The sequence below is a fragment of the Phaethon aethereus genome (assembly GCF_964289735.1).
Source record: "Phaethon aethereus genome assembly, chromosome: Z".
NCBI classification, from domain to species: Eukaryota; Metazoa; Chordata; class Aves; order Phaethontiformes; family Phaethontidae; genus Phaethon; species Phaethon aethereus.
Genome location: NC_138577.1, coordinates 39875290 through 39902545, shown reverse-complemented (window position 1 = coordinate 39902545; position 27256 = coordinate 39875290). Strand labels below are relative to the sequence as shown.

General features: G+C 38.3%; 1 protein-coding gene across 1 annotated transcript in view; it reads right to left on the bottom strand.

The window, feature by feature from the left end:
* FOCAD (focadhesin) overlaps positions 1-27256 on the bottom strand; it is a gene marked incomplete at its 5' end in the record, with an annotated part of 105607 nt that overhangs the window by 72625 nt on the left and 5726 nt on the right. The window contains 7 exons of the mRNA XM_082012793.1: positions 8862-9119; positions 10921-11123; positions 11814-11901; positions 12358-12564; positions 13175-13379; positions 15334-15435; positions 22984-23088. Of these exons, the coding sequence (XP_081868919.1) occupies positions 8862-9119; positions 10921-11123; positions 11814-11901; positions 12358-12564; positions 13175-13379; positions 15334-15435; positions 22984-23088 (1168 nt within the window). The remainder of the gene's footprint in view (positions 1-8861; positions 9120-10920; positions 11124-11813; positions 11902-12357; positions 12565-13174; positions 13380-15333; positions 15436-22983; positions 23089-27256) is intronic.

Sequence of the window (27256 nt, the reverse complement as noted above, 5' to 3'; positions counted from 1 at the left end):
TAACACAAGGATGTTTTAGCTATGGCTAAACAGCATGCACACAGCATCAAGGCCTCCGTTTCTCACACTGCCCAGCAAGTTGGCTGGGGGCACACATGAGGCTGAGAGAGAACAACAGCTGGGACAGCTGACATCAACTGACCAAAGGGATATTCCATACCATATGATGTCGTGCTCAGCAATAGAACTGAGGGAAGAAGGAAGAAGGGGGGACGTTAGTTGTGATGGAATTTGTTTTCCCAAGTAACTGTTACACGTGATGGACCCCTGCTGTTCTGGAGATGGCTGAACACCTGCCTGCCCACGGGAAGTGGTAAATGAATTCATTGTTTGGCTTTGCTTGTGTGCATGGCTTTTGCTTTACCTATTAAGTTATCTTTACCTCAACCCCCAGGTTTTCTCTCTTTTACCCTTCCGATTCTCTCCCCAATCCCACTGGGGAAGGGAGTGAGCAAGTGGCTGCATGAGGCTCAGCTGCTCAGCAGGGTGAAAGCACAACATATACAAATTAAACTAAGTTACCTTTAACATAAAAATTGAATGGCAGATGAGCAAAGTAGAAATAAGGTATCGGAGATACAGATAAGGCAAGATCTGTCAAACTGAAACTTCATGTGAAGTACAAATATTTCAAAGAGAACATTCAATCCTCCAACTATACACCCATAATGACCAGTCTTCTAAATAAAAGCTGTAGAAGCAAGACCTCTTCCACTATATTATATGAATTAAAAATTTTTGTACACAGAAAATGTGAATTAGAAATGAGTTAATTAAACATTCTGCCTCACACTTACCACAAGACTTAGATTTATGCAAACATAAGACTGCAAACCTGTATAAACCTGTGCTTTTATAGGAATCTAGGTTGCAACTGTAGGTTTCAAAAGCCAATGTGTAATACAAGATATTGATCATCAGGATTTCAGAGATAATTAAGTTATTAATTATTTGTTTATCTAACTGCATATCTTATAGCATAGATCAGCATACAAGGTGGTGGTGAGAATAGCTCATATGAGTATGTGAAGCTGTGACAAATTTAGCTTTCCATTTCAAGCATTTCCCTGGCTTTGTTTTTTTTGCAGGTTTTTTTGGTTTTGCTTCTTCACTGACAAAAGATGAATCAATAATAACGCTACTATTACCTTAAAGCTAAGGGTAAAACAGGTGAAAGAGTCACCCACCAAGATTTGGTTTTATAACATATTCTCCAGTGCCTTGCCCCAGTGTGAACATTCCCAACCAGCATTCTTAACCAACACGCTCCCAGGCCAACCTAACAACCTTGTCTCAGCAGAGCAAAGTAGCCCAGACAGTTGTAGGCAGAGATAATTTTTATGTATTCCTAAATCACCATTAACTGTATGAAGTCACACCAACTTCGCAACAATTCAAGGTAAGTTGAGATGGATACCGCTCCTGTTTACATGGCCATAAATATGACTTTCACTAGAACAATGGTGGTTCTTTGCAAGTTGCTCTGAAATTATCAGTCTGCTTTTACCTCATCAAAAACTTAACTCATCCAGAATAAACAGTCCTATAGAAGAAAGACTAAAATATAGTGAGAAGTAAAATACTTCAGAGAGTAACATAGTCCCCAAGAGGCAGTATAGCTCACAGTTCTTAGATTCCCTCAGATTTTCTCACCTATGACAAGAATCTTTTAAACCCCGAACTCCTTTCAGACCTATCACTTGTGTCTAAATCATGGAAGTCAAAGGTGTGAATCCACATACAACCCACCTCACAGCATCACCTTGGAACAGCGCTTTAATTTAACTTGGGGAAGGGAACTCAGTAATTCTCTGAACTACCTTTTCCTCTCCACTCAAAGTCAGTCTTTTTTTTTTTTTCCCTTTTCTTTTTTCCTCCTCCCCACCTGGCTTTATTCTCATCACAGCTCAGCTGCTATTTCAGACACATAGCAACTGGGATCCTTCTCCCCCACTCCACTCTCTGGGGGCTTCCCTGAATGTATCCCATCATGTGCCTTCATGAGCACATTCCTCCTAACTTAAATACCTTTAAAATGTTTGGTCACACTTTAAAGACCATCACCACAATACTTCATAAATACTGCATCATAAGGAGTATTCCTTGTTATCGTAATATTCTTTAAAGTACAAAAGCAGGTGGGGGAAGCAAGTCATTCCAAACTCACCAGTACATGGCAGAGTTTGGTTAACATCAATTCTGGTCCCAGTCAAAATTCAGTAACAAGATGTCTGCATTAACATTGAAAAACAGAAAAATGAGTCTCACAGGACAGTTCTTCAAAAGCACAACCTAAGGGAGGATAGCAGAGGAGAAAGACAATCCCACTCTTCTGTTACTTCACATATCCTTATGTTTTACTGAAGAGACATTGTCCTTGTGCAGCCGTTGCTGTCAGAACAAAGTGTAAGAGACAGCCAGAAAACAGTAAGCCAACTAAAGTAATGTTCAAAAGGAAAAACCCATTTCAAAAAAATATAATCCAAATACATATTAAGATATGCTGTTCCCATTTTAAACTCTAAATGTAGGCTATCACTTCACATTATTCCTACCACAATTTATTTGCTTGCATGCCTATCCTGGAGGATTCTTTTGGGTCAGTTTTAACACTAAGAGATCATTCCACCCCACCCCCCCCACCTCTTCCCAATAGCCAGCCAAAAGGCAGGAAAAATGTCACTGCAAAGTTCCAGGTTTTATTTCTGGAAATGTTGGGCTGAATTTTGGAAGAAAGGCAGCATCAATCTACTTCTCCAGTAGATGAGGCAGTTAAATGAGCAGGTTTGCAAAAGCATTCAGGGCTCTGGCATTTCTTGCTCCAGTGAGCAAGACAGAAATACTGGACAATTCACACAAACAAAGAAGCAAGTTTTTTAGGTAAGTGTACAAATGAAGATAGGTTTCTGTTTATAAAAGCTATAAAATAAACTGCTCTCAAGGTATGAGAAGCACTTTTTAGAGAACATAAGCTAGGTTTTTCAAAAGTTTCATGTACTCCAGCAGGCTCCTACCCAATCAGTTTCAACCATAAAGAATCTGTCTACAAGATCTGACTACAATACAATTGTTTCCCTACAGCTACTCTCCGAAGTTCATGTAATCAGACACAGAACAATACCAGGCACCACCTGAGCAAGCCAAATCCAGTTCAACGTATCCTTAAACATGTTTTCTACCCAAATAAAAATGTATTTTACCTTTTTTTTAAATGCACTCCCAGCCCTCAAAGAACACAAAATAATGCATCTTCAAATAGTTTTCCCAGAAGGGTGTCGTTTGCTACTAAAATATTTCATTCCAGCAGTTGAAAGACCATAAAACAACGGGTGTCCTCTAGAGCCCATAATCCTCTAATAATGGTAATAGATCTTGTGCTACTATTCACCCGTGACCACCCACACGATTTAATTCCTTCCTCTTACAGCACAGATGGTTTCACACATATTGTAATAACAGTTTTTGCACAACAAGAAAATTAATACGGTGCTTCTAATCAGATGAAGTCTTTAATGAACAGCATGTGTCAGTGCAACCTCTATAGTGATTTGATTTAAGACAGCCTAAAAGCCCATGTACTAATCTTCATTCGTCAGCCTTTCAGAAAGATTCCTGGATTTTCTTCTATAGTGTTTCAGACCACTACTCCAAAATGCCTCAGTTAAAACAGATCTAATATAATCACTAATCTTACATCATAAAAAGGCTTTTACTCAGTGGGAACGAAGTCATCCTTCCCCATCTACAGAAGTGCTCTGTAGGGTCTCTTCATGGAAAGGGTAAGAAAACACAAAAACAAACCACCATCAGAGCAAAGCATGCAAAGTCAATTATGGTAATTATTTTTTAACATAGCAAGGTTTTTTAAATGCTCCATTAATTTACTACACGGACAATAGCCTCCCTATAAAAACAATATTCAGTGTGGAAATGGGAGAGATCCTTTGGGTTTGTGACCTGCCCCCTTGCAGAGTTGTAATAAACATGAAATCAATAAGGACAGCATTCACAGTGCACGTTCCCTCTTTCTGACCCTGTTTTATTTTGAAACCTAATTCTTCAACTCAGATTTTGCATGGCAATCAAATATGGGTTTTCAATTCAATATCCACAGCTACAACCACATCTGAACCACAAAGTAACAGAATTTCACTAGCAGCAGAACTGATTGCCTTGATCGCTTAACACACACAAAAAAAGAGAGAAGTACCACACAATTCTTTTCATGCTATGACCCTCACCATATCTCAGCTTTTCTATATATTCTGCTATAGTACAGGTAGTCCACTGTCTGGCTGCAACATTGACACTTTTTTTATTTTGTCCTGTGGACATTTTATTTACCTTTTGCAAGGCTAAGCTCTGAGGTCTGCTAGCCCCAAGTTTACTTAGATTTGAACATGAATCAAAACCAAAGAATTCAGAATGTACCTGTATTTACTTGGTTAGATGTTCCTTCCATTACAAACACCTGTGTTTAAACTGAGTGTTCAAGTGCTGCTAACACCAAAAGAACAGACTCAAGTTAATATAGGTGACTGTTTAAAAATAAGCTTGGCATTAACAGTCTTTTTTTTCCTCTTCCTTCAACACCCAATCTCTGACTTTCTTCTTCTCTTCTTCAGAACAGCTTTCTATTACTATGCTGCACACCACCTTCCTTCAGAAAGTGCTCTACGGAACTGAAGAATCAAAATATTTAACAAGTTTGTTGTGATGAGTTTTCCACTTTCAACTTAAAGGACATTCCAATCACTGTTTTACCACTTTCTCCATCTTTTATTAAACACCTTTTATTTATGTGAACAGAATAAACCACAGAACCAAATAAAGCAATTCCTGAAGTATAACTTTGCTACCAATATGTTAGTGGTTGTTGCCATCACACTGATCACTGAGTTTACTGAAGTAATTGGTTATTTCGCCCATCCATGAGCTTCAATGCTTTCTTCCACACTTTAACTGCAAGAGAAAGACCAGATACATCCTAGTAATTCTTCCCGCCTTGTAAAGAGCACTGCATCTACAAGAAACAATGAGATAATCTTCCAGCGCAGTGCTGTGCCACACTGTAATATTCTCTGTGGAACCATTAAGCAGACTTAAAACTAAAATAACTTGTCATAGTCAGGACAAATGCTAGGTGATCCCAAGTTCAACTGAGAAAAAACAGTAAGTCCCAGTTCTGAAGTATTAAGATCTTCTGGAATAAAAAGTGTAATTTAAAAGACAGCAATGCATTACATATTGCTAACTGGAGAGTACTTGAGTGTCTTTGGTTGCACTTAACTAAGGACTGAGAAGGGAAATATTTCCCCAGTTACGCACAGTATTCTTCTCACACCAAATTTCCAAACATTACACAGCAGAATGTGTAATAGCTGTATTACTAGTTATACTGACCGCTTCATGTGATACTACTAAAAAGACACCCAAATACTTTACATATTTTGGAAAAAAGTATTTTAAAGTCCACATGTAAAAGACGAAAAGCTCACCATTTGCAGTTCCTGCTAGTGAATGAAATGTGAGCCAGTTAGACCATACTGACAAATCATGGTCTGAGTTCCACATTTTAAACAACAGTTTCCAACTCACATGGACTTCAGCTGATCATTAGGGAAACCAAAAATACGATGCAGTTTGAACTTTATTGTCCTACTGCATTTGGGCACAAGCTATTTTTCCCAATGCCAGGAGGGCCTTTTTCACCAGCCTGAAGGGCTTCTTTATTCTGAAATGGTCAGATCACCATAGTTAGCTCAAGTGGCTGTGTCCATCAATCTTACTTACCGTATTGGTGACCAAAACCTTTGGCTTATAAAAAGTAGAACTAAGTAAACCCATCCATGTCACGCCAAACATCAACTTCAGGTTAAATTCCTCTCCCTGTATCTGTCTAAAGTTTCTGTAACTCTGCTGATCTGCATTTAAATTTGCCTCTAAAACTGTTCATTTAAAGTCAGTAGCTATTCCTGATTACTCCAATGAAATTCAGAAGAGAATCATTCCTGACAGTCAGAGTTCAGGCCATCCTGCTCAGGTGCTATATCATCATGGAATCACAGAATAGTTTGGGTTGGAAGGGACCTTTAAAGCTCATCTAGTCCAATCACCCTGCAATTACTTCAGTAAAATTTTTTCAGCAAGTTACTGCTTTTTGAATTACTATCAAACTGCACTTTGAACAACTATATCAAATAGTTTATTTGTCAAGGGTACTCTGGAGCCCCCAGCACAGGAAACACATGGACCTGTTGGAGTGGGTCCAGAGGAGGGCCACAAAAACTGATCAGAGGGATGGAACACCTCTCCTGTGAAGAAAGGCTGAGAGAGCTGGGGTTGTTCAGCCTGGAGAAGAGAAGGTTCCAGGGAGATGTTACTGCAGCCTTCCAGTACTTAAAGGGGGCTTCTAAGAAAGATGGGGACAAGCTTTTTAGTAAGGTCTGTAGCAATAGGACAAGGGGTAATGTTTTTAATCTTAAAGAGGGTAGATTTAGACTAGATAGAAGGAAGAAATTTTTGACAATATGGCTGGTGAAACACTGGCACAGGTTGCCTGAAGAGGTGGTAGATGCCTCATCCCTGGAAGGTCAAGGTCAGGTCAGATGGGGCTCTAAGCAACCTGATCTGGTTGAAGACGTACCTGCTCAGTGCAAAGGGGTTGGGCTAGATGGTCTTAAAGGTTCCTTCCAACTCAAACGATTCTGTGATTCTTCCAGTCAAAAACAAACAAAAAATAAAAGTCAGTGCTGTGCTACAGATGCCACAATGAAAAATCCTTATAGGACCAATGAAACCTTCCCTTTTGTATTCCTCCCTCCAAAGCATTGTATGTGTATATTTCCTCAAGCTCTAGTGAGAAACACAATGAGTAAAATGTGTTTGGAGGTTACACACTTTTTGGAAACCCAGCTACAGTTAGTTTGACTAAGATGTGAATATAATTTTTGCACTTTTTTCAGAACAGTGATCTCACAGCTCACGTAAATTAACAGATTCTACATGTTCTTCCATGCCCACATAACACCCACAGTCCTCATCAGTAATTCTACAGCAAAACCCTGCAATTTTCTCCAGACTGAAAATTGGACTTGTAGGTCTGTTAACTGTGTGTCTGAACAAGAGTCAGAATTACTTTTTTCATATACCATAAAAAAAACAAATCCTTCTCTTCAATAGAGAGGTTAACAAATTTTAAGTGTCTGAAGACAGAAAACAAAAAACCTGGAAGTAGCATAATTTAAGCCTAGAAATAAAAATTAACTAATCCTCTTAACACCTAGTTGCAATGCAAAAGTATGACTGAATACAATGCTAGAAAAACAATAAAGTTAAATTGCAACAAAATCAGTCAAATTGAGAAAAAAAATTAATGCAATCTGAGTGTATTATGAAACACAGTGATACAATAAAACAACAGAACAAAAGGACAGCCTGAAGGAGATTTGAGAAGAGACATAAAAGGTTAAGAGCAAGAAACCTGCAACAGATTAAGCTGTCACCTGGTTTAAAAATTTCTCCCGCTTAAGAAATACAGTTATCTCCAAAAGCACTGTATAATGGGCTGGCTTAGCACAGCATTTCAGTATGTGTTCAACAGCAAGCACATCCTTGGACTGCTTCCCTGGATTAGAACTACAGTGCTCAGCACCGTAAGTCATCAAGTGCATATTCTGTAAGCTGTAGCTTTTTCCAACTCTTGTGCTGCAGAGTATGATAACTCTTTCAGACATAAAGCAATTAAAAAAAAACTGAAGCAAATAAAGCTTGTCTTTATGGCACATCTGAAATTTGAAGCAACGCTTCTACCTTCCCTACATTTTTCTTTCATTTTACAACTAAGATATGATTGTTTCTGCACAACGCCTCCTCCATTACCTATTACTATTTCTAGATATCCCCATTTATCTTTCCAGGTTATGTAGGGAAGTATAAGCATACTGCATAATTCTGGCTTGAATTCAGTACTGAAGCACACAAAGACTATGCACGTATTTTTAAGAAGCAAGAATACAGATGTCACAAGGGACTTGGCAGTAACCACAAAAGAACACAGAGATTAATTTATGAAGTCACCAAAAAATAGGAATGGTTTAGTACACTTTTTTCAACTTCCTCATGTTGTATCTTCATACTTATTTGATAATATCAACAAATAAGCCAGTTTCTTTCCCTAAGCCTAAACAACTAAAAAATACTCCAAAACAGAGACATAATACATATTTTGCTCTACGTGACACGCAAAAGGTGAGTTCTAGCCAGCTTTGGGTATATGTGTGCGCATGCATATATGTGTGTCTAAGGGTGAGAACACAGATGGGCTGCCTACTTGGCAGCCAGGGGAGTCCCAAGATGGGGGGGGAATGTGCATGTGTGTAGGGGTGCATGTGCGTGTACCCCTCTGCAGGATGGGGGACAGTCTGCACCAGCAACTGCAGTGGAGCTGCAGCCTCAGGAGCTGGTATGCCCAGCTGCCAGTAACTGGTAAGACTGGGATCCAGCAGCCACCTACTGTGCACACTGACTGTCTGCACCCCATTGCTAGAGGGATCCATACTGTACATATCCATACATTTTACACATATTCCCACTAGCAGACCTCCACCCTGCTCAGCCAAAAAGCAGAGCAGGATGAGGCCTCTGGTGCTGTTCTGTGTTCTTGAGTGCTCTGTGTGTCTGCATTATATACATTTAAGCACAACTATGTGGTATACACGTGCATGTATCTACAGGGAACTCAGGCAGAGTCTTGCCACTTGTCGGAGCTGGGGTCACAAAGTTGTGGCAGCCTTTCTTCTCTTGGGTTGAAGAATTCAGCTCACTTCCTGTAACAAAATCCACTAACAGTAAGTTTTTACCTGAGAACAATCAGCCTTGGCTATTTCTGCAGTAGCCTGGAGTACATTACAAAGACTCTCTCCATTTTCTTGGATCAGCAGATAAGCCAGCAGAAGAAAAACGTGGGCAGGGACTTGAGTTGTAACAGGTAGCAGTGATTTCACTGAAGATAACCAGTTAATAACTGCAGACTTCTCTTTCAGGAGATCTATGATCTTCCAGGTTGTATATAATGAGGTGTAAGAGCTGGTTATGGGGAAAAGGAGTTTGCAGGACACCTGAGAACAAGCAAAATAAACAAAATCCTCAAACAAATAAGGTACCATTAAAGAACAAAGAAGAAACATAACTAATCCAATTCTGTCATCCAAAACAAATATTTTTTTTTAGAGTCCCAATGCAATAAATATAAAGAATAAATTGCAATACATTTCTTCACAATCCTTTATATGAGTTCTTGCACAAAGGATGTTTGAATGGGTTGCTAATTCTCTAGTCACGAGGTCCCCCTTTATTTGGCATCCATCATTCCTATTCCTGTGGGTAACTGCAGTGCTACTTCCTCACTAAAATGGACACTCCACAAAACTGGAGTACATTAAAAGCTTCCGTTCCTGACAATGACAAGTGCATCACAGAAGTGTGAGTATCATCTACAGTATTTTAAGGAAATTGTCTTAACTTTTGATAGTACTTAATAAAACACCACAGTTTAAGTTATTTGACATTACGTTTTTTGTTTAACTGTTTCACTTCTTAGAACAAGATGTTCTACAGATGCAGTCACGGAAGATAACATTTAGAAGCAGGAAAGTAGTAAAATACAAATGAGGAACCTTCCTAACTCAGGTTTTTATATACGTAAAAGTAAATATATTTTAAAGCTCCTGCAAATTAATGCCGAAGTTCAAAGTTTTTAATTAAAACAAAAAAGCTTAATCCAAGACAAACATCTCTTTCCTACAAATTCTTTGTTTCCTTAGAAAATGCAATGTTTTCAGAAATGTCTTTCCATTATCAAGACAGTAGTTATCAGGCAGTAATTAGAAGAACATTTATAAAAAAATCAGGTCAAAGTATTTGAAAAGAGGTCTCCAAATGAATATTAGAAATGGAATTCAGACTCCAACAGGACAGGGCCCACTCACCTGTAAATTACCAGGGAAAAAGAGTTTTTGAGTAGCAAATATGTTCTCCATAAAACTGCAGAATTTCATTTTAATCACACTGTTGAATGCCATGCAAATTTTATTTTTGCTAGTGAAAAGTAGAATGGCCCTGTACTTTAGAAGGCCTTTGAAAAATAACATTAAAATTAGCTTATTCCATTACTTATGCATTACAGTTACTGTATGTGAAAAATTCAGCAATCTATAATGCAATCCCTCTGGCTGGCAAGATCACTTGGAGCCAAAAATCTCTTCCGGATACAGTTCTGAAACTGCCATTTATTCATGCAAGTAAAGTTTATCCAAGGACATACAGCAGGCTAAGAAAAGCTTCAGGATCTGTGAGCTGTACTGTTTCATTCCCTGCCCCTGGAAGATGGTAGAACTTGAAATCAAGGTCAGACTACAAGAGTTTTTTTGTTGTGTTTTGTTTTTTGGGTTTTGGTTTTTGGTTTTTTTTTTTAATGCCTGGAAAAAAATGCTAAAATTGGCAGAGCTTGTAATACATTGATATTTCCCATTCCACATTACCTCCCAAAAGGGTTTGCTACACAATTGTACTCACTCCCTTCTCCTGTTATTACAGCTGCATGAAAACAAGCTACCAACACATTTTTACTTTATGCAGCACCCCATTCAAGCAGTTTAAGCAGAAATTTCAGTCTGCCAATATATATAAATCCCTCAGTGGCAAAGTAGAAGGGAAGGTTAGCCACATTCTACCATTTTTCAAAATCTTGGGACTACAAGTAGAACAACTACCCATTACCATCACTGTCAAAAAAAAGCCACTGGAGAAAATAAAGTTTTTGGGTGTGGTTAAAAGCAAAAAAGCAGCATATCAGCTACGGAAACGCAGCCACATACCCATTGAGGACTATACAAATGAAAAAACATCTTGTAAGTTTACCAGTTTCTTTTTATCCTTCACACCTTCCTCTTGTAATATTCCCAAAAGATTTACTGCTAGCTGCTGTCTGGTAGTTCCAGAATCATCCTCTGATAAACAGTCCCCAACTGTTGTAGAAGATAAGATCTGTAGCACAGGCATCACCAAAGTAAGAGCTGTGGTTGAGATGCTCTGAGTTTCTGAACAGGAAAGGATCTTGTAGGCTGTTTAAGACAAGGTGGAAAAAAAACAAAGATCATGTAGGGAAAAAAGACCTAACACAATTTATACTTTTAGGCACGACAAAAACACTTCTAGGAAACACTCTCGTCAAGCAAAGTAACAGTCCCCAGAACTACAGTATGTGCATACTAGAGTTAAAGTGCAGAAGACTTATTGGTAAAACTCTGATTCTGTTTACAGGCCCATAAATTTCTGTTGTTTATAGCAAAGTACCCAATGGCAGCAAGAAACACCATAATGGAATGTAGCACAGTCCATCAGTTTTACTGGAACCACTCCACTTATCAAAAACTGCTAAGTTGAAAGCTTAGCCAAACATTGCCATGACTGTCAGGCCTGCTCCCTTAAGATCACTCAAAAGAAACCATTCAGGATGCATGAATCTCAGCTGAGAATATCCTGTTGTTAACTCAAAAACGAGACAGATAAGCTCCAAGACAGTAGGGATCTTAGAACACAATAACATCCATGGAAAAAGTCAGCGTAGCAGGAAAATTTATTGCCATTAGATCAAATGTTACTTTTTAAATTCATGAAGGATCCTGCTTATAAAATAAAATTTTACCACCCAATCCAATTTCAGGGGAATGCAGTGCTTATTTTCATAAACATGAAGAAACAAAGACACAGTCTTAAGAGTGTGGCTTCCCCTTCCATAAGAAGAGCTTTACCTAGACTCAAGACAGACTTTTGCTGACTTTCTGGTGTTTGCAGCAGTAGAAGTGCTAGCCCAATTATATACTGTTCCACTGGAAATACCTACAAGGGAAAAATAAAGAGGTTCAAGTCTTCTTTGTTTTTCAGCGGCATTATACAGTACAAATTGGCAACAAACAAAAATCTCTAAGGAGTTTCTTCATGAATCATACTAAGTGCACACACAGTGACAAAGCACATGCAATGAAGAATATGAATAGTGTAAAAATAGCATTTTAACTGAATAACTACAACATTTTAAATTGTTACTTTGTTCAAACCATTTTAGTTCAGTTTAAACCAACTCCCAACTAAAAGGTTAACTGGTATATATAGAGAACCAGTTAAGTTTTTGCCTTCTGAAAGTCTTCAACCAAGAAAAAAACCCAGAAGTTTTTGAAACAACACTGGTCACTTGCAGATGAATGCCATGTATAAATGTCTCTAAATATTGTCTAGACATGACATTCTTTAAGTTTAATACAACTATTTTACTTTCCTCCCCCCATGAACTCCTACCTCTTTTAAGAGCTCAAAGTTGTCCTCTATTAAGGAGATCAAAGAGGAGCATTCTCCCGTTACATTTAAACACACTTCACAGAAGCATAACAGTTGCAGACAAAACTGGGATAACTGAACTTTCCAAAACACACGGTAGCGCAGTAGGCTGAGGAATAGCTCTTGCAGAAAAAACAAGGCTTCTGTAACTTGCAGTAAGTCTTTAAGCTGTAGAGATATAGTTAAAAACAAAAACAAGAACACCACCACATTCTGGTTTAGTTCCCTTTCCCTCTCTATGCAGAATTCCAAGTTTAGAATTAGTTCTATTAGCTCTGCAATGTTTCCATAGCAAATATTATTAAGACTTTGAAGATACACATTTATAAACTTTTATCCAACTTCCCTGGGAAAAAAAAACCCAATAGATGAACTGTTTTTTGATGTTTTGAAGTAAAATTAGAAACATGTGAAAGAATAAAAAAAAAGGTTTCTTGGTAGCTGATGAGAAAAATCCTTTTTTCCTCAAAAGCAATACCAAATTCAGCCCTTGAAGTTCTCTCAGCAACATAAAACAAATTGTGTGGGGATTTCATATAGCAGGTAAATATTCTTGTAATGGAAACATCCTACCTTAGGATATTTCCTCTGTAATGTAATTTTAAAATTGGTTGGTTTGCCAGTTTGCTAGATTTCTGTAGTAACAACAAATCAGGTCTACAGGAAATGGAAAAGAACGCTGTATTTGCACACTTGAAACACAGTAATACTACTACTACTACTATCAGTGCTTTGATAGCAATTATTTGTAAAAGGTGGGGTCAGGCAACAACTGTACCTGAAGGTGTGGAATTAAATCACACAGAAACTGCAGAATCTGGCATTCCAGCACGGAAGGTGCTTCTTCGTGCTTTGAACCGTGAGGCTGAAGTAAGATCTTAAGCAAACCCATTCGCAGTTCAGCGTACTCCCGTAACTGAGATGGTTCGCAATACAGGTATCTTAGAAATGGAGCCATGATGCCAACACATGAACGCTGTGCCCTGCAGTTCAAGAAATAAGTTTGCCAAGACTGCTTTCTACTGAAAACTTAACAACAAGGAAACCTCAAAGAATGTGACATTGCCTGCAATTTACAGGATGCAATTAACAGAAAGGTATTATGAAAGGCATTACCAAATCCCACAAAAAACCTTTTACTTGTTAGTATGAAGTACTGTCATGAGACAACACATAGCAATGATACAATGAAGTACAATTGAGAAAAGACTCAATATTTAAGCATGAATACTACTCAATATACACGTGCAGATTCTGACACTCAATTTTATTCTTTTTTTTCTCATCAATTCAAGAAAGTGACATTCTGAATGTCATGAGACTAGTGTGCCATTCTGAAGTAGCATTTGGACAAGGCCATTCAGAAATACCTTCTTAAAATACATAAAACCTGATTTCAATTAAAAAGAGCTATCCATTCCTTGACAGTTTTTGCCCAATGGTCTTAAACAATTACATGAAGTAGGTCTTGCTTTAACCAAGATGGCTTCCCACTAAGAAATTTATTGTAGAACAATTATTTTGGCTTAACCATGTTAGGAATACCAGCTGTTCTTGACATTATTAAAACATTCAAATAAAGCTAATGATCAATACATTAACAAATATACAGGGAATCAAAATAAAAAGTCAGTTTTAAACAAGACTCAGCCCTGATGCACAGCTTTGCAAAGAAGTCAGCAATACATCTACATCAACTTACGTGGCACTTGTTCATGTCACACTTAGTGGCATGGTTTATTGGTGAACTTGGTAGTATGAAGTTAATGACTGGACTGGATCTTAAGGGTCTTTTCAAACCAAAATGATTCTATGATTCTGTATTCTCAGTCTAGAATGTTATTCCACAGAAACCTTTGCACAAAAAGCAGCAAAGGAAGTTTGAAATATTTTCCATTTCAGCAAGAACAACTCCTGTTTTAATTCAAAAGAAGCCACTAGCAAAAAATCCACTATCCATTCCATTGTTCAAACATCTGACAGGACTCTTCACAGGTCCCAGATTTAGCAGCTGAAGCGAAGCACAAGTCTGCAAACAGTATTTTTTAAAATACTCCGATCAATTACATTGATGAAAACACACTTTTGCTTGAAAGTCTTACTGTTGATTATGTAGTCTAGGCCTACTAGAAATTGAAGAGATTAATAAATTTATTTGTTTACTCGGAGCAATAAAACACGTAAGTCAATTTTACTGTATTAATACTCTGTTAGATTTAAGTCTTCCAGAACACAGGACAAGAGAGGTACTTTTTATCTGAAAAGCATACATATAGGTGTAAAATCACTGACAACATTTGTCTTTAAGGCTGCTACAGCATTTGGTATCCTACACTGAAGCTTTATTGGACAAGTTCCTTGGAGGTAAGCATGAAGAAATCTTGAAATTGTTGGTAGTTTGCATATTTGTTCATTGTTAAAGGTATTTTATATTACAGCTGTGCCACTCATTTTTTCTGGTGTGTTTTTTTTTTTAAATCAAGACGCATACATCATTTTCAAAGATCTCATCCGTTACTGTGAAATATAATCATCTGTGCTTTCCCTTTATCATCCCACCGTTTTGTATAGATCAGTTATACCTGCATGCTAGTCATCTTTACTGACTAAGCAGTCAAAACCTTGACAAAGCAAATAATCAAAGCTATTTAAAAAAAATTCCAAAGGTGCTATCAATTTTGCACCAATTTTTCCACATCCATAAAAATTTTATGAACATAAAAAAGGAAAAACTATAAAAATCCATTTCTGTTGGATTATCCCAGTATTTCGTTAATACTCTATTTTCAACCTTTAAATGGTATCATTAAATTTTATAATTATGTTTTTCATAAGACAGAATTCTTACTGCTCATTGCAGCTGCCTTCAAGAAAAAAGTTACACTGATACAATTCAGTTATCTACATTTGCTATTTTTAAATTATTCATTCATTTACCTCTCTGGACACTGATGGAAAAATACTGTCACCTGCTGCAATAGAAGTGGCCAGCAATCAGGTCTGTTTTCAAGGACACTGATTAATGGATGAGGAGTGCTCCTGAAACACAAAGAAATCGCATTTGGAACTATAATGCAGAAAACAAGTGTGCAAAATAATTATCTTCAAAATAAAAGCAGCTATAGAAATAGACAATTTAACCCCCGGTTATTACCGACTCCCTTTACCAGGTTTGCCAAGACTGCTACACTGCCAAAAGAGCACATTTTACAGGAACTTCAGGAAACAAGATTAAAACAAAATCTCTATTTGAAAAGTCTTAGTCTGATTTTTTTTCTTTAAATAAACATCTATGGATCACTGCTCAAATGTGTGGCCTGATTTGAGGCACTGGTAGCAGCACCAGACTCTAGCAGTGGGCTCCAAGTAATACTCACAGGAAAATTTGAACCACACATCACACACCACTCCAGTCTTTCAAGTGTAAGTACAAATCTTCAGCACCTGAGATCTCAAGAGAGGCTGCCTCAGTTTCAGACCCTTACCATTACTTTTAAATAGAACAGTAAAAATGAATTTAAAAAAAAAAAGAGTGAGAAGGACAGCACCTACTCACAACACAAACACACTTCTAACAGAACATCAAGGTTCCTTGTGTGTGTTTACAGGCTAATTCACTCTCATGCATGTGAGCCCTCTCACTTAAAGTATAGCAGATATGGAACACTGCAGTGAAGAAACTGTAAGTTTTCTTGTTATACTGTTGATTTTACTACAGTGAGTGATATAGCCAAATAAGCCTTTTAGAAAGTATTTATAATGGTGTTTGTTATTGTTTAAAAACCTGTGAAGAGCAGAAATTCCAAGATCTGAAGCAGTCTTTTTCTTACAGAAGACAACATACACTGAGACACACTCGCATTCAACAGCATTGTGCTATGACACAGGCTTCACCTTGAGCAGTGCCAAACAAACCCAGCTCCCGGTGAAGTGAATGACATGGCAAGAATCCCATAAAAGAATTAAAAATATGTATCTAATTTTTTCCCGTTACATAGCAAATTTGAATTGCATAATGTGATGGTGCACTAAGGCATCCCTTAAGTAATCTAGAGGTAATACTTACCTGCTATAAACAGGAATGTTTAGGTTCATGCTATGCCTACTAAGATACTATTTCCGAAAAAACATCATCTAGCAGACATATCCTTAAACTAGAAGAGGTGCTCCTTACTATGTTATTTTTACATTCTCAATGCTAACTGTGTTTGAATTCTGGGTAACTGACTACTTTTGAGGATAATCAGAGAGTAATAAACATTGCCATTAGCTGAAAGGCCCACAAGGTTATAAAAGCTGGTTACAGATTATTTTGCATACCTAATACTTCCTTGTTTTCTTCATAATGTGGTCAGAATACAGCTAGCAACCAAGGGAACTGCAAATGTCTACTTCAATAGAAGACAACAGTCAAATACAACAATATGACCCACTGAACTCTGCAGCTGTGTAGCTCCAGTAACAGTACATAACTGTGGTGTCCTTACATGCTACAAAACAATTCTATAAAGAAATCTGAGATACTTGAAGAGAAGATAAGTTTTGGTCAACCGCTTGTCTTCAAAAACTTCAAACTACATTGGATCTTAAGGTGGAAGTAAGTAGGAAATTTGATCAGACTAACAAAGCACTTCTTGCCATGGAAGGATATTCAAAAAACAAGAGGTGTTAATATGCTTTTAGGCATCAACAAAAAGGCTTTTATTTATTGAGATACTTAATTGCAGTGCTAAGGATATAAGCCTAGAAGCAGCTGGTCTAAATCAAGAGAATATTTATAGTATAACTTGTCAGCAAGAAGGTTAAACCAGATTTAGGTAATTTCTACTCAGATATGAAGACAACTGTGCCTTTAAGAAAACAGCAGAAACCCAGAGTAATGTAATAAAGTCAGATAAAGAAAACTGTTGGTAAGTCATCTCCATACACAGACACACAGGAGCCTGTACGCTACCAAGACTTCCAAGTATGACCACAAATCTATGTCCAAAATCTACTTGCCATCAACATTGCAAATACTACTAATTTACTGTCATAATACATAAACATGAGAAAGTAAACATTCTTAGTAAGGTGACCTAAATAGTGGAAATAATTACAAAATCAATAACGTAGATGAACAACTAAAAATACTGCTTGAACAATAAAATCAAGGAAAATGATCACACGTGTGGGCTAATGGAACTGAGAGCAATTACAAGGCTATTGTACCTAAAGACAGAAGGAAATTTAGCAATGGAACCTAACATGTTATATCTAGCACCTCTATAATGAAGCTGAAAAGAGAAGGAAATTTAACATGTTGTATTTAAATCTTTATAAAAAACAATTAGTAGCTTTTAGCTTACTCTGTTAAAAAAGGCAAGTTAAATTTGGAGGTGATCTCATGCTAAGATAATGAGACCATATACACACCCACGAAAAAGAATTAAAAATAAAATAGCTGGACAAGCTCTTCAGGAGCAGATATTTAGGTTTCTGTCTGGTTTAGCTGAACAGCTTTTAAGCTACTGCTGTATTAGCATTTAGAAAAATCACATGAACAAAAAAGGGAAGAGAAAAGCAAAAATAAAACAAACTGCCTCCAAACCATACAGCAGCATGAAAGAATATAGTTTTGCACACTTACTGATCCATGTTCTAAGAAATAGAACATTAAATGAGATTCTATTTGGAATTGCCAAAAATCAGTCTGGAAGTACCATTGCCTAATGGGTATAGGGGAAAAAAACCATTAACAGGGGCAGGGTGCAGTAAGCAGGTCACAGTAGATTTCACTTTCAGCCCTGAAGTCTTTTGCAGCCTATGACTAGGATAATTCCAAGAGTTGCAGGTGCCGTCTTACTTTACTGTTGTATTCAGAGCAAAAAAAATTTACCTCAGCTCTCTGCACAACATGCTCCAGTGCTCACAGTGAAACATTTTTCCTTATAATCAGCCAGAAACTCCTGGTTTAAACTTATGCTCACCGCCCATTGATCTTCAGCCAAGAACCAGGCTCTGCATTCCTGGTAGCCTTTCTTCTTCTTCATCTACCAAAGGTCTTGGGAGTCTGAGGAGGTCCCTGCTGACTGGAAGCTAGACAACATTATTCCAATCTACAAAAAGGTCATGAGGGAGGACCCAGGGAACTACAGATCTGTTAGTCTAACCTCGCTACCTGGGAAAAATTATGGAGAAGATCATACTGGGTGCTACTGAAAGGCATTTAAAGAATAATGCAATCATCAGGCACCATTAACATGGGTTCACAAAGGGAAAATCCTAACTAATCTGATTCCCTGCTATGACAAGATCACCCACCAAGCAGATGAAAGGAACATAGTAGATGTAGTTTCAGTAAGGTTTTTGACACTGTCCCTCACAGCATCTTTCTGGACAAGCTGTCCAGCTGTGGGATGAGCAGGTTCACAGTGCTCTGGGTGAAGAACTGTTGAACTGAAGGTTGAGGATCTGAAAAATCTTCCTGCAAGAGTTGTAGTGAATGGGGCTACATCTGGCTGGTGGGCAGGCACCAGCGGTGTCCCTCAGGGCTCAGTTCAAGGGCCAGTTCTGTTCAATATACTTACCAATGATCTAGATTCAGGAGTTGAATGCACCATTAGTAAGTTTGCTCATGATACTAACTGGGAGGTGCTGCTGACCCTCTTGAGAGACAAGAGGCCTTGCAAAGGAAACTAGATAGACTGGGGCACCGGGCAATCACTAATGGGATGAAATTTAACAAGAATAAATGTCAGATTCTGCACCTCAGGTGGAGTAATGCTGGGTACAAGTAGAAGCTGGCAGAGGAGTGGCTGGAGAGCAGCCCAGCAGAAAGGGATCTCAGGGTGCTGGTTGACATGAAGGTCAATACAAGTCAGCGGTGTGCCCTGGCAGCCACAAGGGCAACCAGCATCCTGGGGTGCATCAAACACAGCATAACCAGCCGGTCAACAGAGGCGATTATCCCACTGTATTCAGTGTTGTGTGGCCTCACCTTGAGTACTGTGTGCAGCTCTAGGCCCCTCCGTTTAAGAAGGATGTGAAGGTACCTGAATGCATCCAGCGGAGAGCAACAAAGCTGGTGGAAGGGCTGGAAGGCATGTCCTGTGAGGACTGGCTAAGGACTTTGGGTTTGTCGAGTTTGGAAAAAAGGAGACTGAGGGGCAACCTCATTGCTCTCTACAGCTTCCTGAGGAGGGGAAGTGGAGAGGGAAGTGCTGATCTCTTCTCCCTGGGATCCAGTGATTGCACATGTGGGAATATTTCAAAGTTGCACCAGAGGAGGTTTACACTGGAAGTTAGGAAGCATTTCTTGACCCAGAGAGTGGTCAAACACTGCTACAGGCTACCTAGAGAGGTGGTCAATGCCCCATGGCTGTCAGTGTTTAAGAGGCATTTAGACAATGCCATTAATAATATGCTTTAATTTCTGGTCAGCTCTGGAGTGGTGAGGTAGCTGAACTAGATGATAGTTGTAGGTATCTTGCAACTGAAATAGTCTATTCTATACATTCTTCAGTCCTTGGGAAGACTGCTGTTAGGTGCCCTCCAAGCGCTCTCTTCTGCAGCTTGAATATGCCTAATTCCTTCAGCAAACAGCATCTGCTCCAGCCCTATGACCATCCTAGATGCCCTCCACTGAACTTGCTCCAGTTTATCACTTCTTTCTTGTACTGGGGGCCCCAAAACTGGACACAGTACTTCAGATACAGTTCGGTAAGTGCCAAGGAAAAAGCATAATAATTTCCCTTAATCTACAGGCTGTGCTCCTATTCCAGTGCCCATCTTTCAAGTCAGTTATTAAAAATCTGGAGAAGTTTAATTATTCTCATGGATGTCTCATGAAGGCCTGGAAAAACACATCTCACAGTGTAAGCACAAGCTAACAAGGATTAGATTAAGGGATAGTGTCACTGCAGCCGAAGTACCTCTCTGAGAACAGAAATTTTATACAGCAAGAAATGTCAAGCTAGCATACAAAAATCAGAGGTTGGCAACTGAAACAGGCAAATTCAGACTAAAGAGAGAATCTGTTTTCACTGAGGAAGAATCAGTCACTGGAATAATTTTCTGAGCTCAGAAGACAGGTTTGGGTTATTTGTTTGTTTTTTGTTGTAGTTTGGGTTTTGCGGGTTTCTTGGAGGGTTTTGTTTCTTTGTTTTTTACACTGGGTCCTCCTCCTGTTCTTCAAACAATTTATCTTCCAAAGAGGTGGGTTTCTGTTCAGGCAAATAAATTGAAGACACAGGGACTTTCAGAAAGCTGGCTGATTTGATGGACTACCTGGCATGTTTAGAAAACAGATACTAAGATCACAAGATCTACCTATAAATACAGGTCTGGCCTTCATATCTGGGGCTAGAAGCTTGCCACTTCCTACATTCATTTCTCTAAAACTGGTTAATTTACATGCATGGTCTTCATATGTCCACCTTCCTTGCTGTAGCAAACATTTTACTGAAGTTAAGAGTCTTTTACAACCTGTGTACAAATACTATAAAGGGTAAGGTCTTATAAAGCCTTAGTACAACTTTCCAAGAAAACAGCATGCGAGAGGCAAAAAATTCATTGGCTGTTTAGCACTTGAATCCAGCAAGATCATAGAGAAGTTCATTTATCAGGGAGCAAGCTAGAAATACTGTTCATGTACCATGCTAGGACCTTGGAAGTGCACTGCCCTGTATAGACATACAGAGTTATAGTAGCTGCTTATTTCAGTACCTTTGTCATATTATAAGAATTAATTACCTTTCCTAATGAGAAGAATGTCTCCGGTCATCTAAGTGCTGCTATGACACTGAAGTCAGTGGAACCTTCATAAAGTCAGCACATGTAACACAAGTCTAAAATTAAAATGGCTTACTAGCCAGAAAAAAAACAAGCCTTTTATGACAGATTTTGAAACTAATATAACTGCACTGAACTGGATGATGAAAGAAATCTGCTAAGCTCCATAGTGACCAGTGATTAATAATGAAACACTAAAATGTGCAGCCTGAGAAACCTCCATTTGATAATGCTATTAGCTATAAGAAAAATGATGTCTGTAGATGCAATTTATTGTCAACACTAACTTAAAAATTGCTAGCACAGCACTGTAAAATGCACATCTTTAAATGACATTACAGTGCTACTACCCTAAATTACTGCCGATAGGTTCAGAATAAAGCTAAATGCACACAATCAGACAGCAGCTATCCACCTGTAAATAATAAGGGTCTAGGTGTGCTAGTTTCAGCAGGGATACAGTTACTTTTCTTCCTGATAGCTGGTATAGTGCTATGTTTTGGATGTGGGATGAAAAGACGTTGATAACATGTTTTTCTTTGGGGGCGGGAGGGAAGTAATAATCTTTCTTCATCCTACCTTCTTTCTCCTGTGTCTTCATTCCAGCCACATCCTACTACGCTCTCTTTCACAGGGAGCCTCGATTAAGTTGCTCTAACTTAGCCTCTACTAGCAGGAGACTTTAAATAAGTTTACTTACTACTAAAGAGAAAGTTTCCAGAAGAGTTCCATCCTACTACCCTTCATTGCCTGCCTTTTCAATTAAAACTGTTCTATAAGAGTGTGGACTTTGTAGAAAGAACAGATACAGCTAGAAAAACAAAGGCACACGGGATTTCAGGAACATAAGTGCATCCAGCAGTCCAAAGTCCATTTCACTTTTCTTCCCTATTTCATTTTGCTTAAGTGAAGACATGACTCCTTGACTCCCAAATAGTGCCTTTTATATAGTTAAAGCATATTAGTTACAGCCTGCTACAATGAAACCTCCTAACCTCATAAAAAGCAAGTTGGAAAATGTTCATGACATTTACCAAGCCAGGACCTTATCCAGAAAAAAACACAATAGTGGCTGTCAATGTCAGCACTGCCTCATGGTTTCTCAAGACCTGGCTGAAGTCACTATGATGTACCCTTAGGAAGGTTGCTATTGCATAACAAGCTATATGAATAGCTCTGGATGCTACTTAAATGATCTTTAAATAATTTTATTTTTACATGGCAACCACTTCAACAGTAGAAGTATTCATACTTTGATAACAGGAATAAAGCAGGAAAAACAAGTGAGGGGAAGTGCTCCACAGTATTAAAATAAAAGACCTATTAAAAGGACTAGCAATCACAATCATCCAGCTACTGTGTTTGAACAAGTCCCAGTATTTATTTGTTCTCTCTCACACACAGCCTTCATGTTGCCATTGCCCCTTTTGGGCTTATGGTGGCAATCTTATCCCTGTACTACAGAACTCCTTAAAATTTTCAACCAAAAAAAAAAAAAAATTACAGAATCAGGCAATCATTTAGGTTGGAAAAGACCTCTCAGATCATCTCGCCCAACCCACATGCTCAAGCACAGTCAGCTAGTGAAGGCTGCCCAGGATCGCATAGAGTCAGATTTTGGTATCTCTCAGGGATGGAGACTCCACAACCTCTGTGGGAAACCTGTGCCAGTGCTTGACTACCTGCACAGTAAATTAAATTTAAAAAAAAAAAAGACAGACTAAAAGCCACTATCAACACTACTTAAATTAAGTTTTCTCTGGAAATCAAACAAAAAGTTATTACAGTATCTAAATAAACCAACATGAAACTAACCTGATTCCATACAGATTCTGAACAGCCTCATCTCCATCTTTTCCCAGTTGAATAGCTTGAATTTGTAGTAATTTCCAAATAGTTTTTACTAAACCATGCACATTCCTGTTGAGAAAAATCAATACATTACTGTCATGTATGTAGTTACATTAGTTGATTTTCTTCCATAAGAGGAGAAACCCAGGAACAAAACTGATGCTCAAGAAGGCTTGAGTTCTTCTTAAGGACCTCCTCACATCTGCCTACACAATTCTGGGCAAGTGATGCATCCACATGTCTTTGTTTCTCTTGTCACATAATGAGCAAAACAGCAGAGAGAATAATTAATGCATCAATTAAAACTTTTGATGGTTTGCTTCTACCATATCTTACATTTGCTGTCCCCAGCTTAACTGAAACCGGTACCTTTAATGTTAAAAATGGAAAATTAGCTCTTCTCTGAATGCAAATACATAGGCAAACATCCATCATGGTACACAGATTTCAACTATGCCACTGTACAACAAGACACATACAGCTATTTTATCTCCCCCCTCCTATGTTGTTTAATTTACCATTCAGGAAAATTCAGGAAACAGTATTTCTGGAATTTTTATAGGATTTCCCATCTTCTGGAGAGACACTGATGAAATAAGTGAAGTCTACCATAAGGCAGTGAAAAAAGGCTCTGTGACCATGGAGTAAAGAGCTCAACAAGTCTACTGCTTGGCTGAGCTTACAAGGACAACTTCCAAAATTCTGCTCTCTTCATACTTAAATGCTTTCCATACCTTTCCAACCAGACCATGACAAATCCAACCCAATCCCTTCACAAGAAAATAGGCTTCTACAATAGGATTCTATAATGAAACTCTCTTTCACAAGGTGAAAATGTAGAAACAGAGGAAAAAAAAAGTCATTGTTGATTCTCCAAGTTTTCATCTAGAACATGCTACCCCCTAAAAATCTATTAGTTAGTTTACTACTCACATTAATAAACCATGATTACTCCTCGCTTTATGCACATAATGAACAGGAAGAGCTAACACAATACAATTATAAGAGATCATCACCTGACAAAAAGTTACTTGGATCACACAGGGCAAGAAAAGGGAAGAAAAAGAGAACTGGGTGCTGATTTTTTTTTATTTCTCTTTATAACTGTTCCCCTTTCCTTCCTTCCTAGCAGGAAAAAAAAAATCTGAGAAACTTATTTTATTCCACTTCTCCTTCAGTGAATGGAAAACTGCACGAACTCCTCAGATGGCACACTGGAAACAGAAAATTATGCAGAATTTATGTAAGCCTCTCATAGGACAAACAAACCATCATTCTCATTTAACACATGAGCAAACTGAGATACAGTAATATTAAGTGTTTGGCACAGAGTACAGTAATGCTAAATTATGAATGGATATACATACATTTAAACTTTAAACTTTTAAGCTATACTAAAAAGTTTGAACAAATTTCTACCAAAGAACAGGGACAATTTAAGTGAACACTATTAAAAAGACAGGTGTTTACACACACAGCCTGGACCAACATTAGCACAACAACTTCTGGTAACAACATGTTATCACAAAGAAATATCATGACTTGATATATATACTTCATTGAATATGCAAAAATTGCAAAGGCAAAGGATCATATGATTATAGAATCATAACCAAAAAACCCCTCACACTGTTCATAAAAGAAAATGGGAACATACAGGCAAATATCACTGCCAGACTTTTACTATACTTAATCACCACCTGCAAACAGATTCTCTTCCATAAGCTGGTATGGAACACCAGGGAATGTCTAGAGATGCCCACAGTGGACCAATAAATGCTTAGTTTCATATTCCAGATACAGGAGAAGTAGTATATTCTCTCTTCTGTGGCTTTCATACTTTCGCAAGCAGTGCTGGAAAACACTGACCCAGATCAAAACTGACAGAATATGCCTCTGCTTTCTTTCTTCCAAAAACGGACCAATTATGTAAGATGTGCCTGTAACCTTTCAAATGACTGGCTGCCCTGACACCTGGCTCTCAGAACATTGAAATCTGGCTATACAAGAAAAGATCAGTTTCAACAGAGCTCTGCTGCAAAGCAACCGACAGGACAGTGTGTAGCAGGCTTCCAAATCCCAGTACAGTCAATGTAACACACAGAGGAGGAAGGAGAGCTTTTTGGATGTGTATAGGGGAGAAAGAACAATAACCTTTTAAACACTGCATAGCTCGAAAGAGTCAGTTAAATGGGAATTTGCTAGCATATTCCCCAGCTTCAATTGGGTAACTCTGCAGTGAGGGGAAAAACAGTCCATAAACCACTCAAAAAGAAAACTGAGAACTTCCCTGTTCTGAAACTCCTATATTGCTAGTCCTAATTCCCAGGAGATGAAGGGGTGGGGGAGCTGGGCAGGGGGTGGAGAATGGCTGTTTTAGGCTTTGCACTCAGCTCCTGAACACAAGCAGCACAGTGGCGTGAGGTATAGCAGGGATTTCCCCACCTCCTACAGGCATGGAGGCTCAAATGATAAAAACATTCTGAAAACATACATACACAAAAACCCTTCTGACAACTTCTTAAAGATACAATAATCTACTGTTTCACAGGTTTTTAATAGATTGACTTGATTTTTTATGCTCATTCATTACTGAATACAGGCCACAGTTTTCCCACCATCTTCTACACAGAAAGCTGGAGACCAATGTTAAAAATGTGTAAAAACGTGCATGCGCGTATCTATACATGTATACATATTTTGTACATACGCAAACACACAAAACACATAAATATGATGTTTAAACACTTGGGGCATCAGAGGAAACTGAACACTGGGTCTAAGAGACAGCTATGGTACAATGATGCACTGGAGAGATAAGAATAGATTCCCATTTGTATAGTGAGCAAATAGTGTGAACCACATAACAAGTCAACTCATAAGCACTGCATATTCATCTCTGACAAAGCAAAAAGAATTTGATACACCTGATAAAATAAAAACCACCAGGTGTACTAAGCCACTGCTAAATTCAGTGACTGAAGGAAGAGAAGCAAGAACAACATGAGTAGTTTTTGCCAATAAAACATTCACCTAACTCCATTCAGCACTGAAAGGTGCTTAGCAGTTTCAAGTGCCTTTCTGCTGGCTGCCACCAGCTGCTCATTTCATATTTACTTTATTTTAGAGACACTGTGCACACAGCAGTGCAAAGCCACAGAGCAAACCTGGATGAAAATTTGGCAGGGAACAGGATGACAAACACCAGGCTGTAATTCCAAAGGAGTAAAGGAAAAAAAAAGTATCAGCACTGAAATGAACCAATCTGAAATTGCCAGTTTAATTAGCTCCTGATTAAAGGTTACAGACAGACTGTGATTAGGCTATATAAACCCTGCTTTGCAATCCACAGTGGATGTGGTTTGAATCGTGGCAGCTGGGGGGGGTGGGGGGAGGCAGGGGGAAAAGAAGCCAAAAATACATATAAGGTTCCTGGGGAATTTGCCAACACTTACTATAGCAATCAGTCACATGTGTTTGTTTCACACATGGAAAAATCTAAGAACAGTGTAGAAATGGAGCAGATCCAAGCCCTTTCAATACATAACTCTGATTTTAAGGTTAACTCATTCCTAAATATCCCATTTTACACTTTGTATTTTCTGAAGTACAAAACTGTATTAACATTTAATTTCCTTATAAACCACTGACACTGTAACAAACCCTTAGATGAACAAGAATGCCACATTTCTCAGTCTGCAAGCCAGAGCTAATGAAACTTTCCCTCTACCTTAGCCCACAGGACTCAGATTCTCATAGCCTAAGCACAGGTGCAAACAACTTCTTTGTTAACAATGCAGATTCTTCCCTTCTCCAAACTGAACTAGCAAAATTTTGTCATTTGGAGGACGGTGGTTTGCAGAAATTATTCATATTACAAAAATATATTTACAAAATGTTTCCTAGAGATCCATAACCACCTAATGTAAATTTAGCATAGAATCAGCATCATCAGAGCAAGAACCTAGCTGTAAACAAACAATTCACAAGAAGAGAAACAGTCTTTTTAAAAATATCTGATTCTTCTTAAGCATTTCACTAGTATACTCAAACTTAAATTCACCTTTACCTCAGACTGAGCATGAAAAAAAATCAGCCTAGAACTGATTATGTGCAGGTTAGAAGGGGTGAAAAACACATCTTGAATGGCGTGGTTCTCGCAACCTTTATGCTGAGCCCACCAGCATAATACATCACAGGTACAGCACCAGTCAGCTGGCTTGGCTACAAACAACTC